This window comes from Falco rusticolus, chromosome 6 (genome assembly GCF_015220075.1).
Source record: "Falco rusticolus isolate bFalRus1 chromosome 6, bFalRus1.pri, whole genome shotgun sequence".
In the NCBI taxonomy this organism is placed as follows: domain Eukaryota; kingdom Metazoa; phylum Chordata; class Aves; order Falconiformes; family Falconidae; genus Falco; species Falco rusticolus.
Window position 1 is genome coordinate 38,584,791 of NC_051192.1, and position 26,203 is coordinate 38,610,993.

A 26,203-nucleotide genomic window follows, 5' to 3' on the forward strand; every position below is an offset into this window, starting at 1 on the left:
TTTTTTTTTGCTTCTCTTCTTCAAAACCAAACAAATTATGACTGTGATATTTTTTGGTGTACAAAAATAAGGCCCATTAGGTGGAAAAGTGACAGATAGGCTTTGAAAAGCAAAATATCATGTACCCTAGTAGGTAATTTCTCAAATATCCTGTAATTTTACTACTCTAAATAAATATCACATGGTAAGGAGAAAAAGTGAACTTGTATCAGAAGTCCTGGTCAGGACATCAGATAATAAAAGAAAGCCCACGGGTCTACTTTCTGGGTCTGCCGCAGCAAGTGGGATGCGTCTGGAGAAGCAATGGTGTGCCTGGGGCAGACTTCCCTGTCTGACCTGGTCACGCCAGCCTGCTGTTAAAGTAGTCGGAGAGGAACAGAGACTTGCAGGACATGAGTCATACAGATGCTGTGCTGTGAGTGTCTAAGGCTGGGTGAGACATGGCCCATCTAGTAAGATTACAGGCATTTCTCTGAATCCCTTTGTGCCATATTTTCCCCCTGTTTAAAATACATCTAATGCTTGCTGCCTTCTCTTATGTCTGCTGAGCTTGTAAGCACACCTGCTTAAAGAATTGTTGCTGGTCGCGTATCTGCGTTGCACAGTATGGAAGGGACCCTGCACCTCAGACAAGTCTTTCAAGATAAATAAACAAGAGCTTCATTAAGTAGAATATTTAGGAAACAGAAAAAAAAAAAAAAACATACTAGAATGCTCTTCCACAGCTCTAACCACTACAAGTAGCAGGACTGAGACCTAGAAAAGATCGCATTATGTCAAGAGACATGAAATACCCCAGCAAAATGTCATATTGTTGCTTTTTATTTGCTAAAAATAACTGCTCTCAAACATTGCTAATTTGTTTTGGTAGGAATTACAATGTCAAAGTCATGATGGCATACCATGTAAAAATATATGTATTTTTAAAAAGAAGATAGTTTCATAATCGTCATCTTTTACCTGAGAGGCTTATGATGAAAGTCAAAATCACTCATATTACGCCTGGAAACTGTTATAAATAACACCTTGTGGACAAGCTTATCAACTGTGATGGCTCCAAAAACTTCAATATATTAAGATGTATTTGGTCTGCTAAGTCCATCACTCTCTTTGGCAAAGTAAACAAGATTTTGCATTTTAAACTATTTCAGAAAATCTTTGTTCAGTCTTCCATTTCTACATGCAGTCCCCATTGTTCCTTGAACTGCAGGAGATACATTTCTCGGTCCTCTGATGATTTGTCAGGTACCTCTTTCTCATACAATCTGGACAAAATTCCCTCTTTTTCAGGATCATCACACTTGAATATCCCTTTACACACCTGATCTTCAACACTGGACAATGCAGGAATATAGAGTCTTCCAGTATGAGGATCCCAATCTACTACTATGGTCTGTTCACTCTCTTTCTCCATGAGGACCTGTGCTTTTTTTTCCAGTTGAGGATAGGATGTCTGCCCAGATTCTTCCGTATCCAAGTCCACCAAGTTGATATGGGTCTCACCTGGCAGTTCACCTGCTGCATCAACCATCTTCAAATTAAGTTCCTCCATTTTCTGTCCCAAACAAGGGTCTGCTGCCCTCACATCTAGTTGGGGGCAATATGGCTGTCCTGTTTTTATATTAACCAAGTCCCCCAAAGCAACCTGTGGCTCACCTAGTGGTCCCCTGGGAGCAGAAGCCTTCTCTTCTAGTTTCTGAATGGGACTGAAATCTTCAGCCCTTACATCATGTTCATACTCTACAGTCCCTGCATTCTTCTGCCTTGAAGTATTCATTGTTCCAGGCTGGCCACAAGATGGCCAGTTCCCAGTTTGGTCCCATTCCACTAAAATAGTCTCTTTGTGTGAAATATCAAGCAAGTGTTTTGTTTCCAGCACTTCTTTTGAAGGCAAATCCTTCCCTTTGGTGCCATCGTAAACAGTGTAATACCGGGGACTTTTCTTTTCAGATAGATGATTGGATTCCTGAGATGGCTTGTATTCATCCACGTTAACTGTGATAAGGTTAACCACTACTTGTTCACATGGTATGAAAACCTTTTCCTTGCATCTGTCAGTGTAGTGCCATACCTGAAAAGCAAAAAATATTTTTATTTGAATGAAGTATAATAAAAATATCATTGTGCTGCTTCTTATACTGTCATATGTTTTTAAAAGATAAGGCTAGGCTAGACCTTATTAGGAGGTTATTTCAATTTAGGGAAGGAGGAAGTTCATCATATGAACATCTATGTTAATACATGTTAATATGTTCCACTTTTTTTATTCTTGCCAAAATAAAACTATATTATGACCAACCCTAATATCCCTTTTCTCATCTTCTCCATGTCAAAATAATGGTTAGAGCAATTCTATCAAATTCTGATTTTGTTTCCACCAGCATAAACCCAAGTGACTTCGGAGAAAATGAGTTGTCCTTGGGTCACACATTACAGAATCTATTCCACTTTTCAACCAGCAAAGAGGAAGTACAGTCAAAACCACATCCCACAAGCACAGAGGCAGGTACCATGTTAAGGCACAGCTCACAGAGAATTAAATAATACCAGGTTTCCTTTCAGAGGGGAAGCTACACATCAGGTTGAAGTGCAGCGTATGGAGCCTGCACTGTGCCTTCTGTCACAGGCTGCTTTTGAGACTGTGATCAATCATCTAGTTAAACAACAGGAATCTTCCTGAAATGAGTAAGATTTCTAACAGGAATAAATACTGTATAAGCAGTCACTAAAGGGAAGTGCAATAGAAAAACAACCAGAAGCTGCACTTCAGTGCTTTCAAGCTTTAATGGAAGACTAAGACCACTACTCGATGTACCAGATAGTCTGAAAGCTCCTCCAGGTCAGAAGTGCTGGACCAAAACGAACTGCTTGTCCCACCTCCCCCTGACCACATGGGGTACCCATGTGGAATAGTCTGTAGGCTGGGAAAGCCAGAGAGTATCATTAAAATACCAGGTCTTTAATTACCTGTTACCTTAACATCCACTGAATCCAGAGGTGGAGGAATAAAATTCAAGTTTCAAGGTGGTCATAAAAAAGTGCAGTAGACATTACCCACCCACCCCCAGCATACAAACTACATATTTATTAGAGAAAAAAATTCCTGGAGTCGGAGTTTAGTCTGCTATCGAGTGGGAGTTTTTCACACAGTAGCCCTTTACGTTCTTGGACTGTAAAGAGCTCTGTCCTGCTAGCTCTCCAAAGGAGACCAAGCTACCTCCCCCTACCATGCTCTGCATCCCAGGATAAAGGATAAAGGATAAAGAATAAGAAAGACGGAGAAGGACTTTTTACAAGGGCGTATAGTGACAAGAGGCAATGGTTTTAACCTGAAAGAGGGTAGATTTAGATTGGATATAAGGAAAAAATTCTTTACTTCTTTACCACAAGGGTGGTAAGGCACCAGGGAACAGGCTGCCCAGAGAAGTTGGGGATGCCCCCTCGTTGCAAGTGTTCAAATTCAGGCTAGATGGGGCTTTGAGCAATCTGATCTAGCCAGATGCCCTGCCCATGGCGGGGTAGTTGGACTAGATGATCTTTAAAGGTCCTTTCCAACCCAAACCACTCTGCAATTCCACAAGCCTGTGATAAAGCTGCTGCCTCGTCAAGTGTAGGAGGTGTCTCCATGCACATCTGCACACACTGCAGCAGTTGCTGTTCTACTCCTTCTGAACCCACAGTCCCCCTGTGAACATTTCTCTTACTGCCTCTGTGCTGCTCTAGATTTCTTCAGAAAGATCAGCAGGTTGAAGCCAACTCCCTTATACCATCCCAGGGTGTCAGATCCGATTAACAACAAAGTGTTCATCCCTGTAAGTGCGCGTTTACGGCTGACCAACTTGTTTTGAGGCAGCTGTGAGAAAGCTCTGCTGGGCTCATGAGCTGGAAACCAGTAACATTTCTTAGATTGTATGTGTTCTTTCTAAAAACTAACAAACTTTGCGGCTCCAAGAAACTTGCAAACATTTTTTATGTAGAAAGTGTATTGGGGCTGCCTAAGTAAGAATGTGTTTGTTCATACATTTTTGGGTGTTAGCAAATCATGTAGTATTTGAAAGTATTCTTGAAATCCAGGTTAAATTATACGCATGATGCACACGTGCTAAATCCTTCCACAGTCACAATTAAGTGGAAAAATCTGGTAATACCCAGTAATAGTACAAGAAAACATCATGGGGTTTTGGTACTGCTTAATTATCTTCCCTTCCTGTTTCCGAATTCAACCAATTAATAATTTTTATTCACTGAATCTCTGCAGTGCTTCTTCCCATATAAATTTAGGGAGTAGTGACCTCCTAACAGAGCTTGCCTCAGTGCCCCTCAGACCTTGCTTATGGCAATGACCCTTCCCAAATGAACAGCTCTGTTCTGATCCTCATTAGCTCTGGTCATCTCAGATGTGCTCACCTTTTCAGACAGTTTCTAACTTGAATTATTACCCTGCTTTTCTGGCATTTAATAACCCTCAATGTGATGTTCTTATCTTGATCTGAGTGGCAACTAGAGCTTTCATTTGCACCTAGCCATGGTTTCCTCCCAGCTGACTTGGAGCCCTGGAAAATGCACAGCTCTGCTGTGAGTGCCAAGGTCAGCAGTGACCTCCTGCGACAGAGAACACTTACCAGGTTTGTTGGATGTTTCTGTTTGATGACATGAATATACCTGTGCACACAGTAGCATGTCACTGAAATAAAAAGGACAGCCAGCATGATAGGCAGAACGTATCCAAATATGATCGTTATAGTCTCATCTGCTGTTTTATCTGTTAACAAAACAGAAGTTTTCATTGTACTGAGCAACTTTTTACTGTATTTGGATAGTAATGTGTGCATTTACCACACTGCTTTTTGGATATGGGATGCAAACATTTTAGATAAACAAGGAATTTGCAGGAAATTAAAAAAAAAAAAAAAAAAGACATTTGAGCTACAGGAGAAATTTTTATTATCATCTAAATTATAAATTAAATTCTAAAAAGAATTAGCAACCCACCCCTGCTCAGGTTCTCCTGTTGCTAACTTCCGACTGACCCAGCTCTACCACTACCAAATCCCATTCAAGGTAAAAAAATACTCTCCATTTACTAAGGCTCAACGAATGCAGAACCTGTTCCTCAAAAATACTGATGCACCTTACAGTCACTAGATCCCAGCTATGTTTTATTAAAGGCAAAGATTTTTTTCATTGGTACAAATGCACAGAGAAGGGAAAAACAATGCTAGCTTTCACTCTTAGAATGGATACATAAAAAGACTACAAACTCCATCACCATGATTTTTTATACCTTGCATCTTCTTATTGTAATTTGCCAGCTTACACATACCTTTCAAGGTAGCAATGCAATATTCTTTGGAGAACCCACTGTGCAAAAGTGGTGTGGTTACATGTATCTGTGCACTGACACAATAAGCTGTTCCAGGTTCTAACCAGGGCACAACCAAAGTATTGTTGCTGATGGAGAAGAACCACTGGAAGACATAAAAAAAGATAATTTTTTTCCTCTTTTAACTTCTTGGTTACAGAGAGGCGAAGATGAAGACAGGCTGAGAGAGCTGGGCTTGTTCAGCCTGGAGAAGAGAAGGCTCTGGGGGGACCTTATAGCAGCCTGCCAGTGCCTAAAGGGGGGCTACAGGAAAGCTGGGGAGGGACCTTTTACAAGGGCATGTAGTGATAGGACAAGGGGGACAGCTTTAGAGCTGAAAGAGGGTAGATTTAGATTAACTATAAGGAAGAAATTCTTCAATGTGAGGCTGGTGAGGCGCTGGAAGGGGTTGAGCAGAAGCTGTGGATGCCTCATCCCTGGAAGTGTCCAAGGCCAGGCTGGATGGGGCTTTGAGCGACCTGGTCTAGTGGAAGGTGTCCCTGCCCATGGCAGGGGGGTGGAACTAGATGATCGTTAAGGTCCCTTCCAACCCAAACCATTCTGTGATTCTAAGATCTTATATACAACTTTTGTCACAAGCAAAGAAATTCTCTGGAAAGAATAATACTGTAAGAACTGCCAGCTGCATCCTTTTATCTCTGAAGGCAATCAAAACTCAAGTTATTTATTAGGTCACACCCTCTCTGACTGATCTTCCGTTCAGTCACTCTTCTACAACTACTGAACAATTTCATGCTTTATATGAAGTAGGACCACATGCCACCACGAGCCCACATTCTCATGCTGATGTTGCAACAGAGCTAAAGCATCACTCCAGCTCTGTCCTGACGCATAGACCAATGAAAGGCACACAGCACAGTTCCACAAAATCATTCTAATTGGGATGTTTGATAAAGATAGGAGCCTAAAGATAGGTGCTATGTAGACCTCGGAGTCCAAAGTAAAGTAATTGTTATATGTCAAACAATATGGAAAAAAAACCCCAACAAAACAAAACCAAAACCAAAACTTCCAATTGCTAATCTTGACATTTTAATACTCCTTTTGACAGAAGCTGACCTTTTTGGTGTAAAGGTTCTCTTTTCAGAGAATTCAGAGATTTGCCAGACAGTGATTGTGCCTGGAGGATGGGTATAGAAGAACGAATGTTTTTGTTACTGATCACTGAACTCTTCCTCCTCTACTGTGTTTATGCTGGGAACTACTACTTGCAAATAAAATGTAAATCCACAGAAACAGACAAATTAAGATGTTCAGATGTGGTGACAAAGGATGCGCTTTGTCACGATTTGAGTATTGCCAGTACACTCACTGGCTGGGGAGCAGCCCTGCAGAAGAGGACTGGGGACAGGCAGCAAGCTCAACATGAGCCAGCAACGTGCCCCCACAGCAAAGGAAGCCAACAGCATCCCAGGAGAAGAGGGAGTGGATGGAGGGGACGGATCATCCCCCTCCACTCAGTGCTAATCATACCATGTCTAGAATGCTGTGACCAGTTTTGTTGACCCCAGTACAGAAAGGTCTGGCAAACTGGAGTGGGTTTAGTTGAAGATCACCAAGATGACTGGGGCTGGAGCATGTGCCCTGTGAGGGGAGGCTGAGGGGCCAGAGTTTGTTCCACCTGGGGAAGAGGAGGTGGCTTCAGGGGGACCTAACAGCAGCCACGGAGGTTGTCAAGAGGACAGAACCAGGCTCTTCACAGTACTGAATGGTGGGACAATGCCAGACAATGGACTTACGTTCAGAAAGAGAGGTTCAGATGGATATAAAGAAATACTTTTTTCCCTAAGAGGAAAGTCAAGGAGCGGAGCAGGTGTGCAGTCTCTGTCCTTGGAGGTGTTCAGGATGCAACTGAACAAACTCAAGAGCAATCTGGTCTGAGCTCACAGCTGATCCTGCTTTGAACAGGACTCTGGACTAGAGATCTCCTGAGCTCCCTTCCAACGTGAATGATCCTACAATTCCTATAAAGCTATGAATCCTATTTCAATCCTTGCTGTAACAGACAAAGTGCATTCATTTCAAGAAGCACAGATTTAGTAGGTGCAGTTCTAGAGCCTTGTCAAAACTTACCCGCTTCTTTGTTTTTTTGTTAAGGACAGATACATCATATTGCAGGCCAGGATACACTTGAAGCAGAGATACGGATTCTCCCTCAGGACTTCTCTTCCATTTCTCAGGAGCCGTAAGAATGATTGAAATAGATTTCTCAGTAGAAGATACACTTACCATGGGTGGATCAATTTTAGCTGGAAAATAAACATGTACAAAATGCAGAAAAATACAGCAGAGACACACTGATTTGACCATGCAGTTTCTTAAAGAAGATGATATTAAATTTTTGTAATGGTTCAGAGAGTCTAAGTAGGACTTCGAACAATTCACTTATATTGGTAGAAAATTATTTTATCAGATAACTAGGAGGATCTTTACAGGGATAAGGCAAACACTGACTGGGAATTTTGCTTAGGAATTCCTGTGACTGCAGAATAAACAACTTTGAAACTCAATTTGTTGAAACAAGCCAAATTACCAGTATGTTCTCAGATTATCATATGTGTGTATATATATACATCTCAGATAAGAGATATTGTGCTCTAGAGTATGATTACTGCTTGGTTTAATAAAGCCTTTTCAAAATCAGAGCTCTTTACACTGTGAATGGGCCACAGCTTTTACTTGCCTTGAGTAAAGCTTTACCATAGCATAAGAGTATTCAGTGTATATATATGACCATATATATAACACACATATACCCCAATTCTAACATGTTTATTTCAGTAACTTCTGCCAAAAGCATAAACGTGAAACAACTGCAAAAAAAATCTAACCTTACGCTAAAATTAAAATACCGTAGGCTACGCAGGCACATGAGTCTGAGCACACAGTATTAATTAAGGCCACTGAACATCTGGCTGTTTGATTAGCTTTCCTTACTGTCTGTAAGAGGGTTGAACCGTGTGGTCTCCACCCAGTCAGAGCACATCCCGTTTAGGAAGGCTTTAACGCTTGCATAGTATTGTTCTTCGTAGTCAGAAGTCTCACTGGAGAGGTCACACCATGTTCTGTTGATATTCCTGCATTCTGGCTTTCTAATCCATTTGCCAATGCCGTATCTATATTGAAAAAGAAAGGAGCGGTACAAAAGCTATTGCCATGACATTAGTCACTTGATAATATAGTACAGAAACTGGTGTTACGGCTGATAAAACATCTTGCTTGTTTCACAGAAATCTGCAATTTCAAGGAATTCCCAACTTCACCTGAGATAAAACACAAGATTTTCCACAAGTTTAAATCAGAGTCAGCCCTGTCCAGAAGAGGCCATATGGAACTAACCGGGATGTTACTGATATCAGTCCAAGTCCAGTTTTGCTTGCACTGACCAGAGATTTCTCAACTTCAGTCTCCACAGCTTTTGTTTAAACTCTAAACACACGATAACAGAGTCAGGATAATTATTTATACAGAGACAAAGAGTTCTGTCAGAATGGTCAGTGGCTCATCCTGGGGTACGGAGACAGATGATGCTCAGGGACTCCAAGATGAGTGGGCAGGAGACCACTCACTACTGACAGGTACTCCTTTTTCTAGTTTTACAGCCAGACTCCACTGGAATACAACAAACTTCAAAAACCTTACAGTTGAAAAAAGGGGCATATACCTGCTACCAACAATGCCTCGGTACTAACCAGCTCTTATAAACTAGTAGAAGAAATCCAGATTTCCTTGGAAAATTCCTGCCTGAATTTGTTCAGAAGCTCCTGCTCCTCAAATTCATGTTATTAAGAATTTCCCTTTGGCTGCTAATTAGTAAGGGTGTGTGGAGCTTCTGAGTGACTGCAGGACAAGTATCACTCACCAGCATTTTCCACCTAGCTCAAGGTCTTTCTCTCCTAGGTAGGTAGAGGCTCGTATGAGTATTTTTGCATTCATTGTGAAAGATGCCCATACCTATGACTACAGACTCTTCTGCAGATCAGCTGACCCTGCACAGTCAGCACAGATAGCGCTCTCTGAGCATTTTACCTTCTACATAATTATCATTCATTCCATAATTACTGAGCACTCTCCCCTGTTCCAGGAGTTGGACTATGTTAGCACAGACAGCAAGATATGAGCAAAGGAGGTTGCAGTCTCTGACTGCAGAAGTAATTTCTTGCTTTTCTTAGTAGCCAGTTCAAGCTACAGGAAACTTCTAGAAATCTACATTTGGTTTAGTGTCATGAAAACATTACTAGATCGAGGGAAGCGTAAATATTAGAGGTGAAGTTTGGGAACATTACATCATCCACGACAACAGTGCTACACCTATTTGTAAGCTGAACTTCCAGCATCGTCCTTCAGAATGACCCAGTGCTCTCTCAGTGGGAATGAAGGAGTTGGATTCTGGTCCTTATTCAGATTCCTCGATGTCTTACAAAGGTGCAGACCTTGAAAATATAAGGGTCTGATTCCAATCAGATTACTTTGTTTTCTACAATACTTGACAACTTTAGTGGATTTTCTCCTAGACTAGAGAGGCTTGCAGGATCAGAAGAAACCTGTGGGCATTAGGTGTGTTAGAAAAGACCAACGAAACACTGGGTGCTGTTAATATTCTATGAAATACTGTATCTCCAGATCTGTTTCAATGTGTACAGATGTCTAATGTGTACAGATGTTAATCCACAACACAGCCCTTCTTTGTTCTTCTGTCTCATTTCTCAGGAACAGCCCTGAAAGCTTCCATGTGGCATCCTACACTTCTTTCATAGGAAGAAAGTCTCCTTATACTTTAACTGGATCTGAAGTAAGCAGTACCAGAAGTGGAAAAACATATTGTTTAACCCACATTTTAATTCTTCTTTCTTGACCTTTTAGCAGTTCTATCTCGCATAAAGTGTTTTTTTCAATTATTATTTAAAATGCTAAAATAAAAAATCAGTGGGGGATAAAATAAACAAGTCAACTTACACTGAATACTTCACCTTGTAGAATACTCCATCTCCTGTGCCTTCTGGTGCTGACCAGTGGAGGACATTCTTCAAGTTTATAGATTCAAAGTGGACGTTCCTAGGGCTGGGCAAAGAACAATACAACTCTCCTGAGAAAGAAAATAAGAAAGGGACAGTATACACTAAGAATCTGCAAATACATATGCTTCCAAGTTAACCAAAAAGATACTTATTTTTAAGTAAGCCATAAAATTCTACATACTGCCTTTCTCACTCCATTAAAAGCACAAGGTTGTTGGCCATGGAAATTAATTTTTTTCAAAAGTGTCCCTAGCTAATGCAGTCCCAAATTCCATCTGTATGAGTGTGTTTTTTCTTTAGCAAAAATGGCTTTGCCATGTATGACAGACATTGGCATAGAAAAATCCAGGGACTGGAAGCTAAAACTAGAAAAGTTCAGCCTAGAAGAGATATGCATTTTTAAAATTGTAAAGGTAGTTAAGTATCAGAACAATTTAACACTGGAAATTGTAAAAAACATCCTTGATGCTTCAATAGAATCTTTTTGCAGCTGAGTGAACTTTTAAAAAAGAAACCAGGCATTTTTAAAAAGGCATGTGGAGTCCACTGCAAACACAGCTTTACAAACCTAAGTATGACTTCGCACTGCAGAATCAGACTGGATGCTCACAAGAGCCCCAGCATCATGCGATAATTCGTGTTGATTCTCCAGAAAGTCAAAAGTGGACACTCTCTGTTAGGTCACTCACGTAAATTGCTTTTTATTGCACCAGCTTTTGCAATGAATAAACAAGCAAGTCTGGGACTCTCAAGGAACCAGTTTCACATCTTCGTGATGTAATGGAGATGCTCACATCATTAAATTGCTGCCCAAATGCAGCCCGATGGGCCCAGGGGCAGAGTCCCAAACTCCAATTTGTGACTCAATCCCCAGCACCTCCTGCCATGAGAACTGCTCCCATGGGAGTCAGTCCGAGACCAGCCCTGAAGCTGCATCTGCTGGGAAGGAGCTTCTCGTTGCAAGTGGCCACAAGAGCATAATGGGGAACAGAAAAAGTGACTCTGAGGTTCTTCAGGACTTTTCAAAACCCTTTGAGCTCTTCCTCCAGGGATGCAATTCTTGTTCTTAAGATAACAAAAAGAAACAAAGAAAGGGGGAAATAAAGCATATTAACACAAACAGTGGGAACCTGTCTGAATGAATAGTCCTTGACCTTTGTTACTTCTGCAAGCATCTTAGGGGTTTTTTGTAGTATATTTCACTGTTACAAGAGTAATAATGTTCATCCTCCTGTATATGGAACATACAGTTGCTTTTGTAAGTAAAAGTCACCACCATTTTCCTGATCAACTTGCTGACTTCTAGCTGTCTCTGAGCCAAACAAAAGCTTTTCTCTTCAATACATTTATTGACACCATCTCCTTGCAATTCTGTAGAGACCAATTACTTTAAACTGTCGGTGGAAACTCCGGGTTTTCCAAGCCTCTAGGTGTATGTTAATGTTCAAAACACTCTGGTGTGTGCCTTCACCTGTATCTTCAGATCATAAAGCTGTTTATGGAGGGTATTTCTAATGTTGCTCTCTTTTATCTCTAGCACTTAGCTAGTGTTCAGTAGCTTTCGAATTTTTTCTAGTCTGAGGACAAATTTCATCAGGTATAGTCCTTTGGGCAAGCTTATTTATTTACAAAAGTATGTAGAAAGTCTCACATCCTTGAACACTCGGACACAGAAGTGCCCAGTGACATCCTGTAAGAGCTCAAACTACAGACCCAATTATAATGACATAAAAGAAGTTTCAGGATGCCAGGGGATGTAAAAGCAGCAGAAAGAGACCTCCAGGAATCTGCCTTGCTCTAACATTTGCTTCTAAGTGGGAGATACAGGATCTAGAAAAATAAAAGGTTTTGATTTTCCCCAAAATAAATGTTCTCTGCAACTGCTTTAGGTGAAACTGATTCAAACGTAAAGATGAAACTGCCCAAGAGAGCCAAGAAGAATTTAAAATGTGTAACATCTATCCAGTAAAATAAAGAAGCTCCCAAACCACTAATGTGCATGCTGCTAAGTAGAACAAACCAAAACCTGCACCATATGGACTACAAGAAATCATCCATGCATTAAGTTTCATTCATTGTACCACATCTCAGCACCGAAGTGTATGAGACTACAGGAAACCCATCAATTGCATAATCAATGACCAAAGAAGTGGTTTTTTTTTTAAAAATACAATCAGAAGTCACCCAAGCCCTAAGAAAGGCAACCAGGCAATCCATGTAGAAAGGGAGGGAGAGACTAAGGCACAAACAAACTTTCTGTTGCAATTCCCAAGTAGGAGGAAATACAATGTAGGTATTTTCTTAGATTGCTGTAAATCAAAGCCATAAAAGGCTTCTCACTTAAAAACAATGAGGAAAAACTAAAAAGGCCAACAAGGAGAGACTTAAGAATAAATTAAGAGTCTGAAGGAGAATACAGCATATACTGCACAGTCCAAAATCCTCCAGAGGAAAGATTTTAAAAATTCTCCCCTTAAACAGCAGCAGATGAGGAGGAGGTTTGTCCCTGGTAACTTGCGCTCTGAGCTAGGCATCTACTTTGCAATGCTCATAAACAGCAAAGGAAAATAAACTCTTCCATAGGCTGGTTCATCTCTCTAGTCAGAACGGACCATACTGGGTGCATCTCTCTCCTTCCAGTGGAGACGGTGGCCAAGCCCATCAGCCTTGATCTCTGCTTCCTCAGCAGTTAAACTTCTCAGAGATGCACCTTGTCTTGTCCAGGGAGTGGTGGGGAACACTGTAAGGCTTCACATGAGGAGGATAATCTGTCCTCTATCTACCGTGAACAAGGAGGAAAAGGAACAGAATTCAGTTTCAACAAGGAGGCACTGGGAGCAACCCCTTGTGGGAAGAGGAGCAATATGTAAAGATGGGTCACCCTGGAAGGCTCCTGGATGTTTTGAAGGGCAAATTAGAAAAACATCTGCCAGAAATGACACTACTTTAGCCGATTCTATCTAGGGGTAATGGGCCAGACTGGGTGATCTCTTAAGGTCACTTCCAGCCCCATTTTGATAGGTTTTCTTATACTATCTGATATTACTACACACTGTGTAGTAATAAATTTGGCAGGGGTACTGCTGAATCCAGTACAGAACAGCTAAACACATCCTTGGCAGCTAATAGCTCATTTTTCACACATTTTTTCTTTAAAAGTTTTTAAAATGTGTACTGCTTATTAGGCTAATACATAGTCACCAAACTGAAGTGGACAGAGGCAGCCAACTCATCACAAAGGAAATTAGTTCCATCAGGTTTCTAAATAGTTTTTGTTTCTATGCACTTTTTTACATTTGTCCATCATTGCATAAAAACACTTACATTCCTCAAGCACATTTTAAAGTAGCAAGAGTCATAGCATCATGGAATGGTTTGGGTTGGAATGGATCTTAAGGATCATCTAGTTCCAACCCCCCGCCATGGGCAGGGACACCTTCCACTAGACCAGGTTGCTCAAAGCCCCATCCAGCCTGGCCTTGGACACTTCCAGGGATGGGGCATCCACAGCTTCTCTGGGCAACCTGTTCCTATCCTCACCACCCTCACACTGAACAATTTCTTCCTTATAGCTAATCTACATCTTTCAGTTATAAGCCATTCCCCCTTGCCCTGTCACTACATGCCCTTGTATTTATCCGATACATTAAAATATTTTTAAACTAGTTAACATGTAAAGGTGATTTTTTGTCCTTTTTTTTTTTTTTTTAAATTTCTCTCCTCCCACTGTGGTTTCTGCTGTGGTAAATGCAGTTTTGAAACAGAAGCACTGACTGCAGCAGATGAGCCAATCTCAGCACGCAGAACCCACAGGCTGTATCTTTACAAGATCAGAAGCATCACACACTGCCAGCATGCTCCCACCTGCCCCAGCTCAGTGTGATTTGGAAGGCAGAGGGACCGAGACCGTTAACTTTCCATTAGCTGCAAAAGCAGAAATTTGATTTCTATTTCTGGTCTTGCCCCTTCAGTAAAGGCTTCTGTTTGCCCTTACAACAAATTGTGTAGGTTTTTTATGCCTCAATTCAGGATCTTTAAAACAAGAATAAGACTGCCATACTCCCCTGTTTCTCCAGGAAGAGTTAAGAATAAACTCCTTCATGTCTTTTCAGTGCTCAACAGTATCAGGAGGCATGCTGATCTATACGTGTATTATCTATTCTATATTATAGAAAATAGATCATACACAGAGCTTGTTCGTTCCATGGTGATCAGTCAGGAAAGGACTCAAGTATACACACCAACTGAATATTTCAATATCTTGTATTTAAATACAATATACTCTGTTATATTCTGATTTTGTTCCCATTAAACAGAATTAAAAGCATAGGTGTTGCACTGAGTATTTTCAGTTCATATTCGCCAATGTGAGAGCAGAAAGCAGTTGCACATCTTGCTTTGCTAGGTTTATTCTACCTCACTGATAGTATGCAATGGCTGTCATCACTTCCCAGCATCACGAAGTCAGTTTATTTCTTGCATGGAAAAATCTGGAGCTGTTATTGCTGTCTTTGGAAACACGGTAAATCAAACCTTGAGTAATATCATTCTTTACATATTCATGACTCTGCACACCTGGACTGGAAATAAATATTAATATATTAGTAGTAATACAGGCTTGCAAACTTCACCACCACAAGGAAGAGCCAAGTCCTGATCTTAGAATAAGCTATTGCAAGACTTTCCAAAATAGACATGCTTAGCCTGAAAACACCTTCACATATGAGCAAAAAAACCCCACTGACGTCAGTGAGATTATTGACATGAGTAAAAGACTGCATGACAGGTGCCTCATCTTCTCTTTATGAAAGTGTCTGCTGGGTTTAAAATCCTGGTCAGTTTTAGCTGCATAGAGCTCCCTGCCAGTTATGCACCTTGCTCAAGTCGGCACTGTTCAGAGCTCAGTTTTGGTTATAGCCATACGTACCTATCTATACACACATGCATACACACACATATATAAACACAAGTATAAATACACATAATTTCCATGTTACAACTATTGCCCATTCAGTGTATCTGCTTTCTATCGGCTAGGAGGCACCACCTATCTCAGTGACAAACAGCTGTGCTTAACGTCGATGCTACAGAACAAATACAGCCGCAGCCACCCATGCCCTCTCGCTATAAACAGGTTTGTTACCTCTTCACTTGAGTGGGGTAACCTAGAAGCTGCAAAGCATAAAAATACATAAATACATAAAAACGTAGGTATTTTTTCTGTACACTGGCTGAAGTTCTGGGGTGGAGAGGAGGCAGAGGACCCACCGAAAGCTGACCTCTGGGCTCAGAAATGCCTGCTGTGTAAGTGCTGTTGTTGACTGTACTGCTCTCAAGCAGAGCCATGATCTGTGGTATTTTACCGTGTCACGGCTACAAGGGTGAAAACACCAAACTATCCAATAAAATAAAACAACAAAGAAGGTCACAGGGCTTCTACAGAAAACCATAAGATATAATTTAAGACAGTGAGTGATGTGGAAAGACCTAAGACAGAAAGGCCAGCTTTACTGCAACACAGCTTTTCCCAACAGCCACAGCAGTAAAAGCCAGGGACCCCTTCCCTACCGTCGTCCCAGAATTTAAAAGATAAACTCCTTTTCTGACAGTGACAGAGACCTTAGCTTCAACTGCTGTTGTATTTTCTTATACCAAAGTGTGTATGGAAGTGACACTGATGGAACTGGCTCCTTTGTGCTGGGCACTGAACTTAAGAGCAACGCTGCAGGCGTGCCCCATGCTTCACCATCTGCAGCTGCCACTTCAAGGCCACGGATCTAATCCAAACACACACCTCAGAGAGAGGGCGATCTCTGAAACAGGCTGAGTCCTCGATTCACCTTTTCCTACTGGGAGCTTAGACCCGCCAGTGAAGCACCAAGAAATTTAGGAGCAATCCAGAACACCAAACATTTGTTTCTGGTGATGCTGTAAGCCACTGCCCTTTCTTTAGTCTTTCTGTTCAGGTTTGGGTGACTTCCACCAAACTCCTGTGAAATCTTGCTTGCTCCTTCTGTGCTGCCGCTCTTCATTTTTAAAGGAATTTTTGCTCTCTCTTCTTCCTCCAGCTCATCTGTTTCACTGGTTATGTTGTGCTCAGGGAAAAACATTCCCTCAAACACATGCCTAAGCATAACATCAAAATAGTCATACTCAGAACAAATGTCCATTCAGCATCATGTTTGGTGGCACTCACTAGCAGAGGGTTGGGGCTGCCTTTTCTGACACAGCTGCAGCCTCAAGCAAGCAGCACTGGCTGTGCAGGGATGCGAGGGAGTACACCAAGGGCTAAACAGGGGCACCGCGCCAGCACTGGAGATCAGAAGTTATGGAGAGGAAGAGAAACCCAGCAAAGCCAGAACACATGCCAGCAGATGCTATTACCTGCTATTAGTCACCTTAGTAACAATTTAAACAAATAAGTAAACTTTTTTTTTTTTTAATTGAATGGGCTTGAAAGTTTCTCTCTGTGCCAATTCCTTCAGATTCAGACTCAATGGGCTGGATAACGAGGAAGGGGAGGAGGAGGAGGAGGAGAGGCAGGCAGGAGTCATCACATCTTAGCTGCCTTTCTCCTGGTGGGTTGCTGGAGCTGTGGGACCGCTGGCTGTGAAGCTGGGCTAGCGAAACCCTTAGACTTGAGCAGCGCCACGGGAATGCGGGGAGCAGCACCGCGGTGATTTCCTCCAAGTCACAACAGCGCCCAGAGCTGACCGCCAAGCTCAGCCCTGCCCTCAGGAGCAGAGCCCAGCACCGCCTGCGCGGGGGGCACCCGGCAGAGAAAGACGCAATGCGATGTGACGAAAGGGACATGTAAGACTACATAACAAACAGGTGGTAGAGCAGATGGAAAGGCATGACAGAAGAGGTGGGGAAACGCGGGGAGAAGGATGAGACTGGGGCACGCGGGGTTTGTTTTTGCAGGAACAGGCACGCTTGCCGTTGCAGACAGTTGAACCTGAGGAGCTCCGCTCATGCAGGGAAAAAACATGAGCGGAGCTACAGATGGCAGAGATGCAGAAGCGGGACTGAAGCTGCGGCTTGTCCTGACATGTTCTCCTCCATGTGATGCCTTGCATTTACTTATCCAAACAATGTCCTAACTTATAAAAACACCTCCACAGAGAATATCAGTCAAAGAACATTTCAGCCAGTCCAGGAAGACCTAACTTCACAAAGGAGAAAGTCTTCCCAGTCTGTTGAAGGCTTGCTAGGAGACAGCTGGAGAGGGCCATGGCAGCTGACATCCATTCCTTTTTTAACTTGTATGACAGAAATGAAATAAAGTGCATTCTCTTCCCACTGTGTAGAATGTTTGCAACTGCAAGCGCAGAGCTCACACTACCTAACCATGCCCTGCTGCAAAAACCTTTCCTTGATGCGCTCCAGCAGGAGAAAGTGATTGTAAGTATGTTTTCTATTAACTCCAAGTGATCAATACTGGCCTGAACCAAGGTGAGTGGAATTCAAGGTGTGCTTGCCTAATATTACTCGCAACCCCTTCAAGGCTTTCTGAGTCATGCTCCATCAGAGGTGTTTTGTATTTACTGTTTGTTGTTTCTATTTTTAATTAACCAATTGAATCATTTTTGTTAAGTTTGAAATGCAAAAACATTTTTTGTCAAAAAGAACTGATTGTAAAAGCCCACTGTTGACACAGTTCCATAACACAATAGCTGTTTTTTAAAACTGATGTTTTGAAGTTATATAAAATATTTAAAATAGCCTGACTATCCAGTGTGTAATTTTGAGGATTTTCTTTTCTCCCTAGAACATGTTTAGCATTAACCATTTATTACTACTTAGATCAACCACAACCCAACAGCCAAGAAAATGAAAGCTTAATTAGAATACCTCTGACATCTTAGATTTGTTTTACAAAATACCCAAGGTTAAGTAAGCTTTCTGTTTGAAATATTAACAATCATGCTGTGTGACAGTTATCAGCCGAGTCCTGACACACCACATTTTGGAACTCTCCTAATCCATCTTTGTATAAAATACCTATTTTTTTTACACAGAAACTGAGCAAAAATTAGTTTTGGCTTTCATCACTTAATGCTGGCTAATATCTCTATTAGGCAACAACAGTCCAATTAGAATTGACAGCATTATATTTACTGCCTAGCAGGTGTCACTCCTTGCTCTCTGACCTACTGATGGCTTGTCTAGAGAAGGGATTTTGCTTTTCTTGGGAGTCCAAACTAATTTAATTAGTGAAACCCCTGATTCTGAATCTACATTTTCCCTCGGGCAGGAAATCGAGTGTGATGTCAATGGAGGATAAGCACTTGATTTCTGAGGGAAAGGCAGTCCTCTGAGGAGTCGTGGTGCAACTCAGACACCTCCTGCATCTGAGATCCGAGAGGAAGGACCAGCACTCCTAGCAGGTTTGCAAAGCCTCATCTCTCGCAGGCAACTGGGCTGCCACGGTCACACAGCCACCCCTGTCTGAATGACTGTAAGGGGCCTCTTTCCAGTCCCCAGCCAGTGCTTGCAAACAGAAAGAGGCAATTTCAAGGTGACCCTGTTGGACAGCCAGCACAGCCCTAGTTTTGATCTCTTGCATGGCGCTGGAAACCGGCTGGCAACACCCCAGCAGACGTGAGGCAGCCTGCTGAGCATATCTGCTGTCTGAAGCACTCACAGAATTGTTTTTCCCTGTTGTGCCCCACATTTACATTTCTCCCCACAGATGAGCAAGGACATAAGCACCTCTGGGAAGCAACTGCTTGTAGAGAACTCACAAGAAATGAAGATTTCCTGGGGCGCCCACCCATTTCTGTTGTTCTCCTGTTAGGTATGGGCTGGTGTGTTTTGAGGCACTGTATGACTGTTCAGCGTGTCCCACAGTAATTTCAGATAAGAACAAGTCAGTATCTAATTATAGGTATGGTAGTATTTTTAGTATCTTTCCTGTTATCAGAAACCATTTCTTTGTGAAAACCACCAGTCATGGTTTTTAGACTCATTTACCTGCCTATAGATTTAAAGTGATTTTGCTGTACAAAGGAAGTTATTCAGCATAACACCTTTTACATGTAAGATAGGAAACACTGCCTCGGAAATAGTGTTAAAGGTGGAAACGTGCCCAGCTGGACCCTGGGACAGTGCAGTGCTGCTGATGTTCATGGGAACTCCCAACACATTTTGACAAGTTGCCCATCGCCCAGGCTAGTGGAGAAGCTCACTCTTGGCCATGTTTGAGCTACTGCAACTTGATTTAGACACGGAGAGTCAAACAAGTCTATTTCTGTGCCTGTCTGCTACCTTCCTACAGTGGGAAAAAGCCCTGTCAGCAATTACACGTGCCTCAGCCTTCTCAGGGCACAGTGTTTTCAGTGCTTCTGAGCCACATCCTGTACATTACTATTTTGACTACAGTACCCCCTAAGAGCAGGATATTGATGTACTTTCAGAAAAGGTAAGGAAAGCCAAGAGAAGTAAAGTCTTTTGCAAACCAGATGCAATAATAGAGACTAGTTCACCTGCTCCCTCCAGCCTTTGAGAAACTAGTAGAAAATAAATTAACTCCTTTCATCCAAGGGCCGTAATACCTACTTGCGTGTGTTCTTACGCATGGAGTGTGATTAAGCTCAAATATATAAATCTTGGTAACAGCATGCAAGATCCTTTTACCTCCTAAAGCAACATTCTTCTTCTCTTCTCTTTGGACACATTCCTGTTCTCATCACAGAAACAGGAGTGGAAAATGGAAGGCTGAATAATAGCTAAGCCATGAAGTGAGATTTAACTCATGGTGCTGGGGTATAAAGGAGGGAGGAAGAGACTACAGTCTTCCTCCTGTCCCTTCATTGACCCTAAAATACTCTTGTAGTAGTCAAGCAGACAAGAAAAGTCATCTGTTTTCCACAGGAATGAAAAAGGCTTTATTTAATCTCTTCATATGTGAACTACCCCATACCTCCAGTCCCACAAGTTGTTTCTTATTCTTTCTGACTTGCCTAATTTTACTGTACTGTTTTCAAGATAGCATGAGCAGTGGATAAAAAACTGCAAGTTTCTGGTACACCAAGTATAAAGCACAAACAGATCTGTACTTCATTTAAACACAGCTCTCCAGTAAAACCTCGTTTTTGTCTAGAGATGAGCCTGGCTTCCAGAACTCAGGCTCAGAAGCTAAGCTTCTTAAAATATGGGAGCTCATTTGGCTCATAAAGGGTGATCTTGTCTCTCTCTCAGCTATTAATCCTGGAGTTGTAATCAACCACTTCTTGGAGAGAAATCAATCAGCAGAAATCAATCTGTACAAGCCACAACTATAAAAACAAACATAAACTGGAACCACACATGCACAAATGGCTTGAGTAATCCTAACCACCTTCTTCTCTTGGAATTAAGACTATAAAGGCCATTAGAGAACAACAGCCACGGAAGGGTAAGGTTATGCGTGACAATGGTGAACCTGAATGTCTGCATGGGGAATTGCAATGCACATCTAAGTTTTGGACCTTAATCACAGATCCCAGCAGTACTGGTAATGTCTCTACAGAATTAACTACCTCCTTTAACCAAATCCATTCCTAACTGACAGGCATTAAGAATTTGTAAAGTTGTGGAAATCATAAGCAAAGCCAAGCACTAGGGCAGAGATGGCAGCATTGTCTGAAACAGCCTGGCATGAGACTGGAAGTTGGAGATGAGAAGACAAGGATGAGCCTTTCAACTATATGAATATGACACTCCTTCACATACTGCAGTTCTCCTTATGCCAATATCCCTTTTTATTTATTTCTATGTTACATGTATTCTTCTTTCGCACTGGCAGAGCACCAGGAAACAGCACATAAAAGCACTGAGCTCAGCCCTCCCATATACTTCCACTCTTTACTACTGAAGATTAATACCCTCTCCGGTAAATGCACAGATTACCACCACCACAAATGCAGTTCAATCCTGCCGAGCATATAGACATATACCAGGTAATACAAACTACTGCATGCATAAAATTGTCAAGTTTTCTGAGGGTTCAAAAATCTTTATATTTTACAGTATTTTTCCCCACTGCTTTCCCCACCTCTACTGTTGCATGAACATGTTTTTTCTTCTTTGAATCATTTAGCTAACCAAAGACAACAATTGCCTTTGAGTTCTTCCTGTGTCTGGGTAACATACAACCATCACTTCAAATGCAATCTATAAACTTCCCAGTACATAGCACAGATTATATCCACAGGGTGATTAACCTGGTTATTAAGTGCACATTGCATGTCTTACACACTAAATAATCTGATGCTCCAGTACGCTATTCAATACTTTAGCTGATACTTACTGGCTGTGTCTACACAACTGATCAGCCTCTTCTCAGATCATAAATGTACCTTAAATCACCTTGTACCTTAAATACACAGATCATAAATGTACCTTAAATACACAAACATCTCAGCACTGCTCAGCTCAGAGCCAAGCATTTCACTTGTGTCCGTCACAAATTATGGCTGCTGCTCAAAGACCATGCCTTCATGCAGGAATAAAAGTGGTTGGTCAGGCTTTGTTTCTATCAAAATAAGCTGAGCAAGTCACTTCTGCTCCTCAGCTTTTTGGGGGAGTGAATTGCAAACAGCAGTCTCTTCCCTTCTCTTGAACCCAGAGCAGCACCCACACACAGGGTCTTCAAGTTTTTAGAGCACTGCATGTATACTGACCTGAGGAAGTCCTCTCAAGGATTCACTGTGGGAATGCAAGGAGGAAAGGAAGTGGATTATTAGCACTGGAATACTGCCTACCTTCTGGATGGTTTTAACATGTCTGGGCATCAATGTGGTCCCTGAACTCCAGCTCAATGGTTTAACTGCAAAGCCCATACCATGACCCCTTTCATCCTCTTATTCTGTATTTTCCAGAACAACATCTTGATCAAAAGGGATATTTTGATCCTTTCAGGGCTCTAGTAACTGTGAAAGAAAACATACTGAAAGTTGTTTAAAGGGAGGTCTGAAGCTGTTTCTCAAAATACAGATCTACTTATTAGTAAAAATATGATAGAGTAGAAGATGAAACGCAAGTAATTGAATCAGGTGTGTCAAAGCAGACCAAGCAACTCTTGCAACTATTACAAAACCTTAGAAGGGGAAAACTTTCGAGGTCCCATCATAAGAAATGTAGATGGTATAGCCACGTACCAACTCCAGTGAAATCTAAGACTGTGTCTACGTTAGTGAGTAATACAACCAAATATGAGCAAGTCTGTTACATGAAAATGTTGGTACTGAGAAAATCTTGACTACACTACACATTTCAGGTTTTCTCTTTCTAACACTGGACTAGCTCTACTTGCATTAGATATGCTGATGAAGCACAACTTCCAGAGCAGCTTCATCCAGAAGAAATCTAGTTCCAAGTCTGCGTCACAATACAGGCAAAAACACAGTAAGTGAAATGATTGAGAGATTTGCTCCAAAATCACATGCCTTATCTGTAAGGTAACAGTAAATAGGCCTTAAATATAGTAATAACAAACATGCCTGACATAAATCAAAACGTTTCTGGTTTTGCAGTCCAGCATTCAGGCTCTTTTCCCTTTCTTAAGATAAGTATATATTGTAGCATCCATTGCATTTTCTTCTGTACAGATCTACAAGACAGAGACTGAACTCTACAGGCCAGAAATTTAAAGGTTTCTCTAACGGCAGAAGAATGTAGTAGGGAAACCACCACGAAGAGCATGGGGAAGGATTTAAGATGGAGCTTGGTAAATTTATTTTCTACTTCAAAAATTCAGGATGTTCCTTCCTATCCTTATAAATTTCTTGCAAAAATTAAAATACTCTCCCATGTGCTAAAGAGGAGCATGCTACATTTCTTGATTCTGTTGATTAAACAATGAATTGCCAATTTTTTTTCCATTTTGCATTGTCTGTACTTTTTCATTTGCTCTAGAGTACAGATTTTTAAACAGTGGGTGAAACATTAGTTTATAAAAATCCCACAGAAGTGCAACAACAAGTGAAATTTTTGTCCTGTGCAAAACCAGGTAATGCGCAGATAGCCTGTTAGGTGGGCACAGATCATTAGACAGCAGTGCCCTAGAATAAAATGCAGACAGAGACCGCTGAAACAACAGATGTAATCCAGTAAGGATAAAATTGTACCCACTAACACCACAGTGAAAAGAAAAGGTGTTTTGCTCGATGTTTTGCAAAGGTCCAGCTCTAAGTTAGTATTTATGTGCTGCTGCCACAGAGTTCAGAAAAGAGTCCAACAAAAGATCCCAAAGGGATGGGCACAGCACAGATCCTGTAAGGTGCAAGAATTTGAGTCTGTGAAGTCCTGCTGTAAAACTGCTTTCCACGGCACCTGCGCCCTGGTATAATCTGTTCCTATTCCAGCACCAGACCAAGCCTTCAGGGCAACTGCAGTACCTTCTGAACTGCATCTGCTTGCGACTGGCAACCCAGGCTGCTTCTGTTGGAAGCAAGTACCCAAAAGGGGCTCCTCTACCTATCACTTCAGAGAAACAGCAGGAGCATTGCTACTGCAGTTCTGCACCTCATGTAATTTTTCCATTGTTAGTAATATACTGCTAGGCTGAATTAGACCAACTTTTACTGTCTCATGCTGCAAGAGGTGAAAATGGAAGCTCTAAGCCTTCAGTGAAAGGCACAGCTCTCCCTTCCGTGCTGTCAACAAAAACTTAAAATTATGTCTAGCTTTTAGGTTTTATCCTCAGGATATGTGCAAAGAGATTCCCTTCTCCCTTCAACAACCATTAGACAAAACCAACATCACCCTCTTGACATTTTTCTAAACCTTCTTTGGAATCAAAAAATTAAACCCAGTTGTAATCAAATTTTAAATGTTTTAAAAAAAGGGCAACTGAATGCCAGTTATACAGATTTTCCAAACACTTGCACGGACGATCAGCAGATTTAGAGAAAATGAAAACGACGAGGTCAGTTATCTGAAAAGAAGCTGGCATTGGTCTGAAAGCCACTCAAAATCCCTGGTGCATAACGGAATAGTTTGTCACAGGAGTTAGCTGGGACACAGTACCTGGTGCTACTCAGGAGCACTGAGGGTATGAAGAACACTCCTTACTACCATGTCCAGCTGTCACAGGATCTGGAAGTTTTGCTGTGGATTTAAATGGGAGCAGACTCTGTCCTTATGCATGTAGTTTTGGAGGCAGTATTTGCAGCAGAGAACAGCGTGAAGGCAGAGTAGGTCCCTCAGAAGATCTGCTAATCTCTGCAATGCCTTGCCTGGTTTTATACTCGAGGGAAATACGTGTGATGCTTTCAGCAGCAGCAGGGCGCCCACCACGCACACACAGCGCGCAGCTCCGCTGTACAAGCTCGCTCCCCCGGTGACCCCTCGGCCGAGCCGCGCACCGCTCCCTGCGGAGCTGCTCCCACGGCCGCCCCCGCTGACAGCTTCGCTGCTCCCGGTCTGCTCGGGTGTGCGGCTGTCACCGGAGCAGTGCTCCGGTCCAGGTGGGAGAAGGGAATCAGAGGCGCTCAGGACACCGGCACGTGAGCTGAGGATCCGTCAAAACCCATCCTGCCTTTTGTTATCATGTCTCTCTCGACTGCTCGGGCAGGACTCCCGGGGATGGCGACTGTCAAGCAAAAAGCAAACACCGAAGGTATGTGGGGAATTACATACAGTAATACAGTGAAGACTATCTCAAGAGCATGCTATCAACTTCCAGCTGAAAGTAAATCAACACACAGCTTTGTAAAACCTAACTCCAGCGTAACTATGGAGTAACGAAAAAGACGAAGCAACTTCACAGAAATACCCAGCCCTCTCCTTCCAGCTCAGTACCGGCATCAAATCAAGGCGCTCCCGCCTAACACGAACGGCACACAGCACCCAGCCCGGGCCCGACCGGCGGCGCCGTGGTCGCTACGGCACGGCACGGCACGGCACGGCACGGCACGGCACGGCACGGCACGGCACGGCACGGCACGGCACGGCACGGCACGGCACGGCACGGCACGGCACGCCTCGGCGCTACGAGCCCGCGGGGCCGCGCTGCTCCGCCTGCCCCGGCCGGCCGCCGTGCCAGGCTCAGCGGGCGCGGAGAGGCGGCGCGGGGGCCCGGCTGCCGCCCCCGCCCGGGCAGGGACGCGCATCCCCCGCGGGCGGGGGGCCGGGACCGGCGGGCAGCGCCGCCACCTACCTGTGTGCGCCGCGGGGGGCGGCGGCAGGAGCAGCGGCAGCACCAGCAGCCAGGCCGCCCCCCGCCGCGGCTGGCCGGCGTCCATGGGGGTCACATCTCCGGGCCCGGGGCACCCCGCTCCCCTGCGCCGCCGCCGCACGGCAGGGAGGGGCCGGCGGCGGGCGGGCGGTGCAGGGCGGGGGAGGAGGAGCCGGGCGGGCAGCGCCGCGCTGGTGGGGGGGGGCGGGGCGGTGCGGGGACTGCGCGGGCGCGGGGCGGTGCGGGGGCTGCGCGGGCGCGGCGTATCGCCGAGCGGAGGGGGGTGTCTTCTGCTGCGCCGCTCGGTGCTGTCACTGCTGAGTGACGCTCCCCCGAAGCCACCCCGAGCCGTGGGGGGGCGCTGTCGCGCCCCTTTTTTTGCAGAGGCAGCTGAAGGCGGACGGGCTGGGTCTCCGCGCGTTCGGGTGCCGGGCTTTCCCCATCACTTGGCATTAGGTAGCGCGTTTGGACGCGGGAGGAGGCTGCGGAGCCTCCATCCCTGCAGGTCCTCAGACCTCAGCCGGTCGCAGAGCTGAGCGCCCTGCTCCGCCGGCCCTGGAGGGTCTGCGGGGAGCGCTCGCATCGCAGCAGCTCTGGGATGGTGAGAAATAAGACGTTTTTGCTGCACACGGAGCTCTC

At 43.3% G+C, this 26,203-nt stretch overlaps 1 protein-coding gene across 3 annotated transcripts; it reads right to left on the minus strand.

Moving 5' to 3' along the window:
• Positions 1–806: 806 nt before the first annotated feature.
• Positions 807–25,699, minus strand: IL20RA (interleukin 20 receptor subunit alpha). 3 transcript variants are annotated; one of them, XM_037392833.1, is made up of 7 exons: positions 25,547–25,699; positions 10,340–10,469; positions 8,321–8,499; positions 7,457–7,632; positions 5,324–5,468; positions 4,623–4,762; positions 807–2,071 (listed from the first exon to the last, which is right to left on the minus strand). In XM_037392833.1, the coding sequence occupies exons 1-7, from the start codon at positions 25,629–25,631 to the stop codon at positions 1,163–1,165; spliced, it is 1,764 nt and encodes a 587-aa protein (XP_037248730.1). In that variant the 5' UTR covers positions 25,632–25,699; the 3' UTR covers positions 807–1,162. The 3 variants fall into 3 exon arrangements, with proteins under 3 accessions (XP_037248730.1, XP_037248731.1, XP_037248732.1); XM_037392834.1 differs by having other exon boundaries at positions 10,354–10,469; positions 25,547–25,656; XM_037392835.1 differs by lacking the exon at positions 25,547–25,699 and having other exon boundaries at positions 10,354–11,456.
• Between the last annotated feature and the right edge of the window lie 504 nt (positions 25,700–26,203).

What these genes read in the sequence shown, in the direction of transcription:
- IL20RA (XM_037392833.1), bottom strand. Translation starts at nt 25,631, where the DNA reads ATGGACGCCGGCCAGCCGCGGCGGGGGGCGGCCTGGCTGCTGGTGCTG. An exon ending in GTTCAACCCTCTTACAGACA is followed by an intron (nt 7,633 to 8,320) that starts GTAAGGAAAGCT and finishes TTTATTTTCCAG; the next exon opens with CTAAAATTGATCCACCCATG. An exon ending in ACAAAAAAACAAAGAAGCGG is followed by an intron (nt 5,469 to 7,456) that starts GTAAGTTTTGAC and finishes TATGTCTTCCAG; the next exon opens with TGGTTCTTCTCCATCAGCAA.